The 14,423-nt window shown below is 32.0% G+C and overlaps 1 protein-coding gene across 2 annotated transcripts; it reads right to left on the bottom strand.

Annotated features, from left to right (window-relative positions):
- Window positions 1–11,065: 11,065 nt before the first annotated feature.
- On the bottom strand, window positions 11,066–12,481 carry LOC125185506 (protein SOB FIVE-LIKE 5-like). 2 transcript variants are annotated; one of them, XM_048082042.1, is made up of 4 exons: window positions 11,954–12,481; window positions 11,705–11,776; window positions 11,529–11,602; window positions 11,066–11,443 (listed from the first exon to the last, which is right to left on the bottom strand). In XM_048082042.1, exons 1-4 carry the CDS (start codon window positions 12,293–12,295, stop codon window positions 11,416–11,418), a joined length of 516 nt encoding a protein of 171 aa, XP_047937999.1. In that variant the 5' UTR covers window positions 12,296–12,481; the 3' UTR covers window positions 11,066–11,415. The 2 variants fall into 2 exon arrangements, with proteins under 2 accessions (XP_047937999.1, XP_047938000.1); XM_048082043.1 differs by having other exon boundaries at window positions 11,066–11,440; window positions 11,954–12,477.
- Between the last annotated feature and the right edge of the window lie 1,942 nt (window positions 12,482–14,423).

The following is a 14,423-nucleotide window of genomic DNA, read 5'->3' as shown; positions in this document are numbered from 1 at the left end:
ATTTTATACATGGGTCCAGCCCTGACGGAAAGGAGAAGGGAGGACCGGAGAAGAAGAGTGTGCACACCGTGGTGCACGCACTAGAGTTTTTTAACATAAAAGTTTGCCTACTGAACTTTTGCGATGTGATTTACCAGCTTAAGATTGGGTCATGTTGAATCATTTTTTACGGTTCTAATTATGTTTTTAACATCTTATATTTTGTTTTTTTATCCTCTAACGTTGTGGGAATCTTTTTGCAATTCAATCAATAAATTCAATTATTGAATTAGTGACGCTGTCACGCTAGTACCTGTGGTTATGTTTCAATCGCAATCTGTCTGACTATTTGTAAATCATGATGGTACACTATTTGTCATAATTATTTTAATGCACCGCAGAAGTAGAGTTACTCCCTCATCCCAATTAAGTTAATAAATTTTCTTGGCAAATTGCGTTAAAAAGTATTCATTCTATCTTAACTAGATTGAGTCGTATTCATTTTTGGAATGTTCCAACTAAATTGAATTATTTTTTTTATTTTTTTTTGTTAAAAAACAACATTCAATCACTCTTATTTTATTTTATTACCTACTTTATTCTCTCTTTATTTTTCCTACTTTATACCTCTCTCCTATCTTTCAACATAATTTTTTAATCTTCGTACCAAATAGTTTTGACTCAACTTAGTTGGAACGGAGGAAGTAAGAGAAAGAAATAAAGTATGAGAAATAAAGAGAATAAAGTAGGAGATGAAATATAGTAAGAGTGATAGATGTTATGTCTTTTGTCAAAAATAGAAATGACTCAACTTAGTTGGGACATTCTAAAAGCGAATACAACTCAACTTAGTTTGGACGAGGAGGAGGATTTGTTTTGGGTTTGAAAAATTCGACTATAATTAATTGTACTTTACGCTTATTAAGTTCCGTGAGTGTTATTAACTGTCCCACTTATTTGATTTTATTTGCAAGCGGATGCATGAAAAAATTAGAGTAAAGGAAAAACATAGCAAGAAGTTTGGTCAAATTCTGATGTATCTCGTAATTTTATAAAATGGCCAATTAAATCATAACTTTGACGAACTTTCAAAAAATCGTCCCATGAATTTGAATTTGGAAAAAATTGAGTGTGACATGGACGTCGGGAAGGTATGACTTGGAATAAATTACAACATCGTTCCACTCCAGATTTATCTCTTTTATGAAAAAAAGAGAAGTCACGATTGTTTAAGTTATGATTTATAGAGCTAAAATCACCGTTCAATTCACGCACAATGACGTTCCCTGCAAAATATAGGGTTGAAATCACGTTGCCTACGTCCATGTCATGCTCGATTTTCTCCAAATTAAAATTCATAAAACAATTTAAAAAATCATCAAAGTTATAATTTAATCGGCCATTTTTTTAAATTATGGGATAAACTAAAATTTGGGCCAAAATTTTTTTCTCTCTAATTACCCAAAAAACTCATGTGTGACATGCATATATTTCGCTATTATTGATTAATTGTTTGGTTCCCCCAGAGGGGCCCAGCACAACTAGAAACCAGATCCGTCACATCATTATTTAAAAGCCTACTATTCGCACACCAAGCATGTGCTACATGCAGTGACGGAGCCAGAATTTTAATAGTGGGGGTCCAAACTATCATTAATATTTGTTGAGTGTTTCAGTGCTAACGACACAGAAACGTGAGCAATAAAAAAATTGCGCGTGAAAAACGAATGATGAGAAATCTAATTAGTGAATAGATATTTAGAGCATATCACATATTTTACTAACAGGGTGTATTATAATGCTAATTTTTCTTAAATTGCTAACTTGCTAACTCATCAACGCAATTTATTAAAAATGTCAACACGATCATACTAAAATATTAGCACATATCTGTGTTGACATTTTAATATTAATGTCAACACAATTTGTTAAAATATCAATTTAAGTTTATATTGACATTTCAATATCATCGTGTTAACATTTTTAATACAATATGTTGATGAGTTAGCAAATTAGCAATTTAAGAAAAGTTTACTAACATAATTTATATATTATCATATTTATTAGATCAAAAGTTATCTTTTATTATAAATTTTTTATAATAAAGAAAATCACATTAAAATTTATTTTTATTATCATATATAATACTATAAAATATTTATAAAATCAAAAAAATATTTTATTTTCTTAAATTATAAAAATCATTCTTTTATGATTATAAATTAAAAAGGATATGTATATAAAATTACTAGTGAAAAATCAATAAAAGTTACTAATGTAAGAAAATCTATAAAATATAAATGAATATGAAAAAACTAGAAAAAAGCCACAAACAAAATACGTCAATAGCTTCAAAATCAAATTTATTATATATTTATAATCATAAGTAAAAATTATTTATACAAAATTACTACTCCCTACGTCCCGGCTGAGATGACACATTGCTTAGCCGGCACGGAATTTTAGGAGTTATTGGTTAAAGTGTTTAATTGGAGAGAGAGAAGGTGGGTGTAAATATTAAAGTAGAGAAATGAAGAAAGATGGATATTTTAATAGGAGTGAGAAAAAATTGTTGAGTGTATTAATTGGAGAGAGAAAGTTACCAAAAAAGGAAAACGTGTCATCTTAGTTGAGACAAACTAAAAAGGAAAACATGTCATCATAAGCGGGACGGAGAGAATATTATTAATAAATAAAGCACAAATGGACCAAACTAGAAGAAACAAACTCAAAAAAATAGCAATGTTAAAAAGGAAAGTGTGTCATGTTAAGCGAGACGGAGATAATATTATTAATAAATAAAGCGCAAATGAACCAAACTAAGAAACAAACTCAAAAAAATAGCAATGTTCCAAGGAAGGTCGAACTTGTGCCATCCTGGGCAAGAGGCCAAGATTTGATCCAACTGCGCCAGAATTTCATATAATCAATTATGCATACATATATTATATACACGAAGTATTCAAATGTGTGAGGGGCCCAAGGGCCCCCAGGGCCCCATCGATCGTGCCTCCGCCCCTGACTGCATGCAAGGCTCGTGACGTGCGCGATGCATCTCATTGATACATTTTCTATAATGGAAACAATATCATATTTATTTTATTCTCTTTCTATTTAACTTACAAAACAATAGCTGTACTAAATTAAATCTCGTGCGAAAATATAAATATTTCACATTTATTGAGACGGATGAAGTAATAACAATTAAATACTAACAAAGCCTAGTCTCACACCGCATGCGTGTGCTACATATGGGGCTCGTGATGTCCGCGATGTGTGCAGAAGCACTCTGCATAGTGTTACTCCCTTCGTCCCCAAAGTTTATCTCATTTTACCATTTTCGTTCGTCCCACAAAGTTTGTTCCATTTGGAATCTTACCAAAATTAGACATTAAATACATCCTTTAATTAATCAATCTCCTTAATTTGGGATCTTTATTCCACTACATATCGGGGGAAGGATCCCCTACTGTAGGAGAAAACACAGCATTTGATGTTGTGCCCCAAAACAACGTAGTTTCATCTTAAATTGTCACTACAGCAACTTAATTCACGTCATTTTACTTTTATTAATTCTTTGACTTTACTTGCTTTTATCTATGGACATATTATATGGAATCTTTTTTCATATCTTTTCTTAAATCTTTTTTCTTGTGCTTAATACTACCAACTCTAACTTATGGAGTACCACCAAATTATCTTAATAAAAACTAAATACCCAATTAATAGTTGACATAAGATATAAAATCACACTGTAATACTACAATACTTGAGTGACTAAATACAAAAATAAATTGAAACACACTTTTTATTTGTATCAAAAATACATTATAATATTATTGATCTCGGTTTCCATCAGTTTCCATCTTGATAGTTGTCATTAGATACGTCTCTATTGAAATATGTTCCGTACTGCTCCTTCCATCAATGAAATGTCTACTGAAATATGTTCCGTACTACTCCTTCCATCCATGAAATGTTATTCACTTTTGTCATTTCAATAATTCCGCAAAATATTGTCTACTTTGCTTTATTTTTAATTTTGGTAAATGAAGCTCACTTTCCACTAACTCATCACACTCACATTCTATTATAGTATTATATAAATAAAGAACTCACATTTCACTAATTTTTTCACTTACTTTTCTTTATATTTTTTAAAATCCATGTCAAGCTCAATATTGACAACATTTCAATGGAGGGAGTACTAATATAAGATTTGGTTACATAATAAATGTGAAAAAGTTAATCACAATTGATCCAATATGTTCCAGAGTATAAGATTTGGTTACATAGAAAAGGAAAAAGGAAAAAAAACAATCAATCCAATTAATTACAACTAATGAAAATAAAATATGCAAAATTAATTCATCTTTCAGAAACTAAATTTGGTGAGTAAAGACAAAGGTTGGGGAAAAAAAAAAAGATGTTCCACCAGAGAAGAGAAAAAAAAAGGGAGAAAGAGGAGGAAGGAAACGAGATGAAATGGATTAATAATTAACAAATTTGCAAGAAAATGCTAGAGGAGTATTAAAGATGAAACTACTTCGTTTTTGGGCACAACATCAAATGCTGTCCTTTTGCCCACAGCAATGGCCTACACATCTCCATTTTATATAAAAATCAAACAGTTTTTTAAGATTCGTGCTGAGTTAAATTGGAACAAATTTTATGTGACGAAGGGAGTATAAGATGGGAATGAAATTCCAAGGTAACGTGTTGCTAGTTGTCTTTTGTTTTCTTTTTTTTAATCTAAAAACTCATGTAAAATTTGTAGAAAGTACAATACGACTCTAGTTCCAATGCAGAGTTCATGATTTCTACTCATTTGCTATTCAATTCAATTTTTACTGTTCTATACTTTTCGGTATCGGTACGTACTACTCTCTTCGTCTCATAGTAGATGTCACACTGTGGAGATTGATGTTATTTTGTTTATTAAGTGGTAAAAGAAAATATAATTTTATAATTGATATGAGAGGGAACTTTTTCTAAAAAAGGAAATGTGACATCTTTTGTGGGACAAACTAAAAAGGAAAGTGTGACATCTATTATGAGACGGATGGAGTATTACTTTGATAAACAATTTAAATTTAAAAATGGAAATAAGTGACAAATTTTCAGGGACGGATAAAGTAGAAACTTTTTAAACATAGCGTGTTTTAATGCACAATTAGTAAAGTAAGAGAAAAATTGGTGAAGTAATAGATGAAAAGAAAAAAAAATGGATAAAGTAAGAGAGAGGTACAGAAAAAGTAGTGAAAGTGGTGTTAATGAATTATATGGTCCACGCGATAAAATGGAAAGTTTAGAAAGTTTATTTTTAAGGATAATCTAAAATTAAAATAGTTTTTATTTTAAAGAACGGAATTCCTAGTATTTTATTTTGGTTTGAAAAAATCGACTTATAACGATACTTTACCTTATTACTGGCCCATTATTTGCGTTTTGAAGCATCTTTGTAATGAATCATATGCTAGGGCTTTTTGTTAATAATATGATCGTAAAATTATTTAGTTTTGATATGATCGATTATAATAGGGATAAATTTTGTAATTCAATTAATAAATAATAGATAAAAACGTATATTTAAAATATTAATGAGAGAACTGGTTTATGGTCGGCTATAAATGATTGCGAACAACTCTTGGTTAAATATGTAGGACTTAATTTATTTGAATACTTTCATGCATCTCCGTTCCAAGTAAGATGCTATATTTTCTAGTCGACGCGTAATTTTTGGAATTGTTGATTAATATAGTACACTTTAATGGAGAAATACACTTTTAATGGAGAAAGAAAATGTAAGTGTAAGTACTAAATGGAAAAGTGAAGAGAATTGAAAATTTTAACTGAAAGAAAAAAAAATTAATTAAATATATTAATTGATAAAACTTAATATATTCTTTATAAAAATAATGTAGTAGGGAGTATCATTTAAGACTAAGAAATAAAGTTTATTATCCGCAAGAAAAAGTAATCAGAATCCTAAAAATAAGTTATACTTTCAAAGATTCTGAATCTTAATTTTTCTTAGGAATTCTTTTTTCCAGTTTTAAGAATATTACTACCGCTGTCCCTGAAAATTTGATACATATTACCATTTCGGTCCGTCCTTGAAAATTTGATACACTTCACTTTTACCATTTTTGGTAGTGGACCCTATATTCCACTAACTCATTCCTACTCACATTTTATTATAAAACTAATACATTAAAAGTAGGACCCACATCTCACCCACTTGTTCAACTCACTTTCCAATACATTTCTTAAAACCCGTGTCGGATTAAAGTGTAGCAAATTTTGGGGGACGGAGGTAGTACATTTTAGCTATTTAATGGAGTACATCATCATCATCATCATCATCATCATCATCATCATCATCATCACCACCACCACCACCACCACCACCACCACCACCACCACCACCACCACCACCACCACCACCACCACCACCACCACCACCACCACCACCACCACCACCACCGCCGCCGCCGCCTCCGCCGTCGATACCGTTACATATCCAAAAGAATTTAACTACTACTAGTAGAATCAAAGATCAGAAACAAATTGAACTACAAACAATCGTAAAAATACTACTCCCAGTGCTTAGAAGATCTAGGGTGGGTAATTTGAGATCTATTAGGCCCAAAATTGTGGCCCATGTCCTCACGGCCCAAGTTAAGATGCGCAGCTTACTTACATCCAATAAACAACATATGTTAATTATTAGACGAAAATCCCAACCCATATTATAACAACTATAGTTTAAAATGTCGATACATCTTATAACGTTGTTACTATTATTTTATTCTCTCATAAACAAATCAAATTAATTGATCCCTTCTCACGGATTGTTTTGTGGCCTTGCCGTCTAATCCAAATCATCAACACAATCATTCACATCATCGATCAAACCAAAAAAATCCACAATACAATTCCACACTATACGCATTTTAACAAATATAAATTATGTGACAATCAACTATATATATATTGAGTTGTGATCGATGCAGAATCAGATCAGGTATGTCGGGAAAGACCAAAATTGAGAAGACGAGTAAGATCGGAGTTGTTACAAGAGCGAGAAAAATCTACAGTAAGGCTCTCTGCAACTGCGGTGGGCGCAGTACTGTCGTAAACTGCACCGTTCCTCAAACTACTCAGGAGTCAAAGGAGATGAATATCGGCGGTGAGGATATTCGTGATCTGATGCAGCTGCTTTCGATGGGTGGAAGAGGTGGCGGCGCGAGGGTGGATGTTGACCCCGAGGGGAATATTGTGTGGAGGAGAGCGGCGGCGGATAGCAGCTACGGCGGAGGAGTGGGGAGAATTGGGAGGATTGATGAGGAGAAGCCATGTTGTTTTAGTGAAGGAGATGTGTTTAGCAAGTTTAGGTATTCTAACCATTCTGCGATTAGTGTTAATTACAAACCTCGCTTACTAAATTAGTTCCTTTTTATTATCTCACAAATTGTACAAATGCACTTAGTTTTCCATCGAAAATAGTAGTACTACTCCCTACTACAGTTACGTGCATTTGTTATGTCCGAATTGAAAATATGTGTATTCCATTTTTAGAAAAATTATTTAAAATTCCTAAGTGGGACGGTCCCACACTTATTTGAAACTCCTAATACGGCCCCACGCTCCTAATATACATTGTCCATATTTTTATGGGACGGAAGGAGTATTATTTTTGAAATTCATATCATTTTCAGAAGAGATCTCATAGTGAAGTGGCAGAGAAGTTTATAGCCTAACCAGATTAAGGTCATGTGATCAAACCATCAAGTGTTTATAACCTAACCAAAGGGATATCATCAAACCTATAAAGACCCACATTGGAGGATAGGGGTGAGCATTCGGGTTTCGGTTCGGTTTTTTTCCGAAAGCGAACCAAACCCGAAAAATCGAATTTAGTTCAAATTACAAATCGAATTGAACCGAAACACCGAAAAACTGAACATCAAAAACCGAACAAAACCGAAATAACCAAAATTTTAAAAAAAAACTAAAAAACTGAATATTTAATTTATTTTATATATACAATATATATAATATAAAATTAATAGAATATATATAATACATATTATATAAAATATATTAAAAGAATATATATTATATATATGATATAATATATTAAATTAATAGAATAAATATATAATATTATATTTAAAATATAATTCGGTTTTTCGGTTTTTTTTTTGCTCGAACCGAACCGAACCGAAAAATCATAACTTTTATATTTTTAAAACCGAACCGATCTGAAAAACCGAAAAAACCGAACTGAATTTCAAAATTTCGGTTTGGTTCGGTTCGGATATTCGGTTTTCGATTTTTTTTGCTCACCCCTATTAGAGGATTTGACCTTAGTGGGATTCGAGCCCTTGACCTTTGGTTATAAGTACATTTATCACTTCACTACAAACTCTTTAGTTTGATAATATACATACTAATGTCCAAAATTGATCTGCTAAATTTGCAATAAAAAGTGATAGTACTACGCATTTTCCCTATACATATTTCTTATTTTACCACTTTTTGGTGGACTGAGATAGTATATAATTATATAAATATTGTACTGTATTTTCTTTCATATTTATACAATATGTATACATCATTCCTAGCAAAACAGCTGGACAAAACAACTATCCAACGTCTCAGAAATGGTGTTCTAGAATATACTACATATATGTAAATTAACAACAAAAAACAAGCATATATATATACAAATATGAGCATCTAAGAATATATCAGAATGAAGTTTGATTAAATGTAATCATGCAATCCTATTTTTATTACGTGTTATCTACTATTCATTAAATCTTCATGGGCTCAATCATTGTTAGAAGATTATAGCAGAAAATGCAGCACAAGGTAAAGGGGGAAGAATTGGAGTCTGAATATATATTGGAGGAGTAGACAAAAACAAAAGAAAACAGAGAAAAAATTATTTCAAATTGATGAAAACAGGATAGGTTTATTATGGGTTGAACAATGGGGAATATGGGCTTATGCATGGTTGGTCTGAACACATCATGCACTGTATCTAATCTCATTTATTCAATCCCACTATTTATTTATTTTTCTCTTATTTTGTTTCCTACTTTGCTCAATCATATTCACCTTCTTCATTTGTGGTCCTTTCTTGATTCATCATCTCATCAATTTCCTATATGTTACATGCCATCACCCTTTATGATGCTGCACCAGCTGTCTCCATAAAATTGGCATCCAAAATTAAATAAAATACTAGTATGTATTATTATTGCCATCATTATTCATGTACTATACTTGTACATGTAATGTACGTCCACCTTTGAATCCAAGACGAATTAAAAGCAAGGATTAATTGTGTCTAAATAGACAAGCTTTTACCAAATTCTGATTTTACAATGAATGATTATTATTTAGGCACAATTTAACCATATACTATTAAATGTTGCAAAACACAAGGGGCTGCAAGAAAATAAAGAGGGTGTTAGAAGTAATTGGTACACCTCTGAAAATTAGTTGGCAACTGCAGAGATATGGAGAAGAAGAGTGTTGTCATCACTATTGGGAACAGTCCTAGGTGAAATTCTTCATTTTTTTTGCAAAATTTTGGTAAAAAAAAAACTTACTTATTTATTTTAAATATTGTTCCTTTTCATTTTAACAAGGGGATGGACGGTAAATGTGTTGGTGGGTGTTGAAAGGACAAAAATGTTTCCCTCCATACGCTTTTGATGATTCACTACAAACAAAGAACAATCCAATCATCTATATTTATTGGGTTTTTGTTTTCTACTACATCTTTTTGTGTATTCATTGCTCTGTTGGGAATTGGGATGGAGGTATAGATGGAAAATTGAAAAAGGAAGCATTTCTTGTAGATATATATTTACCTAAAAATATTATGGAAATAATAAATTGAAGGAAAAAAAGAAAATGAAAAACATTGAAGTCAACTTGTTAGATGCTAGCATATTAGAATTAAAAAAAAAAAAAAAAAAAACTGAGGATGGTCTAATAAAAATAATTTTGTACAAAAGTAAAATATAATAATACCAAAATAAGATAAAGGATGTTTGTAATGGGTGAGGAAGATCTGATGCAGAATCTGTACACATTGAAAAAGAGTCAGAAAGATGCATATGAAATATTCCAACATATGTTTTGGCTTTTACCTCTCATCTCTGACTGCCCATCACCTAGGATTACAAAATCTTTTTATCTTTACATATGATCATTTCATTTCTACATTATAATGTCTCAAAACCATAAATTAAAACACATAAAATATGGTTAGGTGACTTGTAACATGATTTGGTGACTCGTTGGTTTTTTTAGTCACCTCGAAGAGTTTCCTGTCCTGGTTAAATTTCTCGATTTACGTATTTATGATTGAATGATGATTTTGTTTCGTGCATGTAGTTGTTGTTTAATAGTTTTATTGTTGTTTTTTTTCACTTCAGTGTTTTATGTGGATACGAGCTCATCAATTCTACCGGCGAGAGTAACTATATTTCTTTCTTTTTATTTGTATTAGAGTGGAAAAGTATCAAGGGTAGACATTTGTCTTAAAATAAAGAAGTAGGGTTTGTCAAACTAAATAAATGGGTTGTTAGGCTTTTAATTTTATTTCAATTAATGATGTCCTAAATAGGTCTATTTTGTGAAATAAAGAAAGTGGAGAAATTTGGAAAAGAGACAAATGCATGCTTACTTGTTATGGTCCATGCTAAAGATCTCTCATGTGGATATAGATATATACATATAATAATTGGCCCACTTAATAAATCCTAGTTTCTGACAATTATATATTGTTTCATGTGATTTAATAAATCTCGGTTTCTGACAATAATTATTGTTACCCTTGTTGTACTCACTCTATCCTTGTTTCCAATAATTTTTTTAACACTATTAAAAGTAGAATTATTATCTTTTTATCAAAGTTTGGGTTTACATTTTCTTTTAATATAATTATATACATATCCAACCTATATAACCAACTTAATACATGAAAATTAGTTGCTCATTACCTTTAATTGTATTCATTGAGTATATTTCTTCATAAAATTGGATATTTAATTAATTGCTGCCATAAAGACAAATTCTAGACAGATCTTCAATGTCGCAGCAAAAGGGAGCACAAGGGGCTGTCTACATATAAATTAAAATATTAACATTAAAAACAAATAATTGTTGTCATTACTTCTAATACTAGAAAATCTTGAATCTACTATTAGTACAAAATATTGAGAATGAAATTCCACTTCTTCTGCTTGTTTTCTTTCTTTCAAGCTGTTTCCACTTGCATTAGAGCTACAAAAAGAATGGGAGGGAAACAGAGAAGAAAAGGAAACAAAATCCCCTTTTCAAGACTCATTTTTGCCTTTGCAAAAACATATCCTTTTTGAACATTATTACATCATCTCATTGCCTCACCAGTCACCACATTTTACCTTCAAACCACCTGCTAAGATTCACACCAAATCCAATTTACTACTAGTAAATAAAAATATATAGATCTAGTAATTAAAAAAGCATAATAAAAACTCAACTGGTTTTGCTGCAGAAGTTGTTGGTTTCCAGACTGCAAGAAATCATAATGCTCCTCTACATATGTAGGTCTCACCTGCACATAATTAGAAAAATTAAATAAATAAATAAACAAAAGAAAATTCATGTCACTTCCATAAACAAAAAAATTTAAATCAAAAGTAGAAATTTGTCATACCTCAAACTGAGTTGAGGAGTAGCCTTGTGAATATTCCACCACATTCTCCACTGATGCCTGCCTTCTTGTTTTCTGCATATACATACATATAAATTTAGTCTTATTTTTCCATTTTATATAATCATTAAAATAAATCAACTTCTATTTTGGTAATAGTACTTTAACAACTTTTTCGGTCTATTTTAGCAACGCTATTCAGTGTTTCATTAAAACTCGTGTCGTTTGTGAAAAAAAAAAAAAAAAACTCACGTTGCAGTAGCCGTAAAGCGACGAGCTAGCAGTGTCGTCGAGCAAAGAGGAGCGCTCCGGCACCTTTTTCCGACATCGATTTGCCCTTTTCTTCTTCCTTTCCGACGACGGTTGAGAAAGCGTAGCGTAGTTATCATAGCAGCTGCCTTCTTCCTCATGCACCTGAGGCGGCCCGGACGAGGCGTCCGACAGCATAGACAGATCTTCGTCGTCCTCCTCGGTAGATCTCTTCGTCCGGGGCTCAGGCGAATCGTCTTCCGTTTTATAAGACTGCTGGAAGTAGAGAGTCCAGCCTGACTCACAACCGCTGCTGCATTCTTGATTTTCGAATATGTAATTCATTGTATTCTTCTTCTTCTTGTTTGTGGTATTGTATACTGTTTGATCTATTTATGTTGTGTATATATATGTGTGGGAGAGGGTGGTTGTTTGTTGATCTTCTTAGGTTTGTGGGAGTAGTAGATTTGAGGATAAATACAAGAGAAAATGAGAGTTTTTTGGCACTATTCAAGTGGGTAATGGATATGTTTGATGTGAGTTTAATTAACACCAACCTTTGAGGTTAATAGGTAGGCCAGTTATATATTGTCCAATCATACTTCTCGCAAATCTGCCCCTTTTGAATTAACTGCGTTACCGTTGCGGGCATATTGTCCCATCATAACTAAGCTTATTAGTGTGTCACATTTACAAAAACATTTGTCGTACTTGTATCCGTAGACACTTTGCACTTGCACACAACAATTCGGATTTATTATTCTGAGTTACGAGGGACACTTAAGTAACTTTGATTTCAGTTAGATACTTCGAGGTGCCACATCTTGTAATACGTGAATTAGCGTCAGACTTGTCGAACTGTCCTACTCGTATCGAGACTGAGTTTGGAATCACATAAAACAGATGTTGTAAAAAATCAAATCAATTTTGGTCTTGAATTTGGATATAGTAACGACCAGATCATCGAACAAAATACTCTGTTTTAATTAAAAGATGTAGATAGGATGCAATACAGGTCTATTTTGGGGGAATCACTGAGTTAAGCGTGACGATTTGGTAATCTTCCACTTCACACTCACACAAAACAAAACGTTTAAATCAATTTTGATCTTGAATCTGTATATACCAACGATCAGATCATCGAACACAAGACTACATCTTGGCATGGAGATTTAGATAGGATGCAATTTGGGTCCATTTTTGGGGAATCATTAAGTTATGAAGGACAATTATGTAACTTTCATGATTAGATAGGTACATTGGGAGAGTGAGGTGGGATGTGAAGAAGGGGAATGTATGGGAATTAAGGGTATCACATGCAAGACAGCTGGGTAGAGTGTACTCTCATAGCAAAACAGGGTACAATCTTCACTCTCTTTTCCTCACTATTTGGACATACAACCCTTTCCTCTCTAATATTATTGCATCTTCTACTTCTTCCTACCTATATATTCACCCATTTCTCTAACAACTCATTTCCCAAACTAAATGCGAATCTTCTTTTCTCTAACTTTTGCTCGGTGTTGTTGCAGAATGAAGGGGAAACATGTCAAGAATCGAGGACAGAATCAAGAAGAGATCAAGTCAAAAAAGGAAATGATCAATAATTGAATAAATTTATTTATACATCATAATTGTCATAATAATAAATCCTATAAATAATTGATGCATGTAACATATCGAATGAGAAGATTGAACCATTATGCAATGCATAACAATAATCCTGCTATTGGATTAGTTATTCTATTGTGATATCAGAGCGACTAACAATCTATAAATAATCGTTAATTTGTCAATTCTTTTCGATTTGGATTGTCCATAAGCATTTTCTTTCTATATTCGACAAATTGTTCTATCTAATTAGAAGTGTGCATTCTCTTGTAATGTGTAACCCTATTAATTAGTAATTAATGTGTAATGTGTACTATGTAACCCGATTAATTAGTATGTGTAACCCGATTAACCCGATTTAGTAATGACTAATTGTAACCCGATTAATTAAAAAAAAGAAAAGGGATCAAGAAAAGACATATGGGTCAGTCAAAAACTAGGTCAGTTTGACCACTATATGTTTAAAAAAAATGATATAGGGAAATTCTTAATTGTGTAATTAATTATGTTAAAATGCAAATTGAGGTTAAACTAGAAGCATCAGATTCTTGGGAATTTAGCATGCTGCATGCCTAATTTAGAAGTCATTAAACTTAAACTAACAAATTGTGTACCATAATGCACTGTACTTAATCATCACATAGTATTATTTTTTTAAGAGATTAGATTTAACTAATTGGGTGATAATTTCAGATTTATTATAGTGTGTGACTATGTAAATTTTGGTGAACTGATTTCACATGCCTTCAACTCCAATTGAACACGCACTCACACACACATGTCGGCACGTGTGCATATGGCGATTCAGAATTTTCCAACAGATGAGCACACATGTATGCACGTGCGCACACATTTCAATCTT

Source organism: Salvia hispanica, chromosome 4, assembly GCF_023119035.1.
Source record: "Salvia hispanica cultivar TCC Black 2014 chromosome 4, UniMelb_Shisp_WGS_1.0, whole genome shotgun sequence".
NCBI lineage: Eukaryota > Viridiplantae > Streptophyta > Magnoliopsida > Lamiales > Lamiaceae > Salvia > Salvia hispanica.
This window is presented reverse-complemented; position numbering and strand designations above follow the sequence as displayed.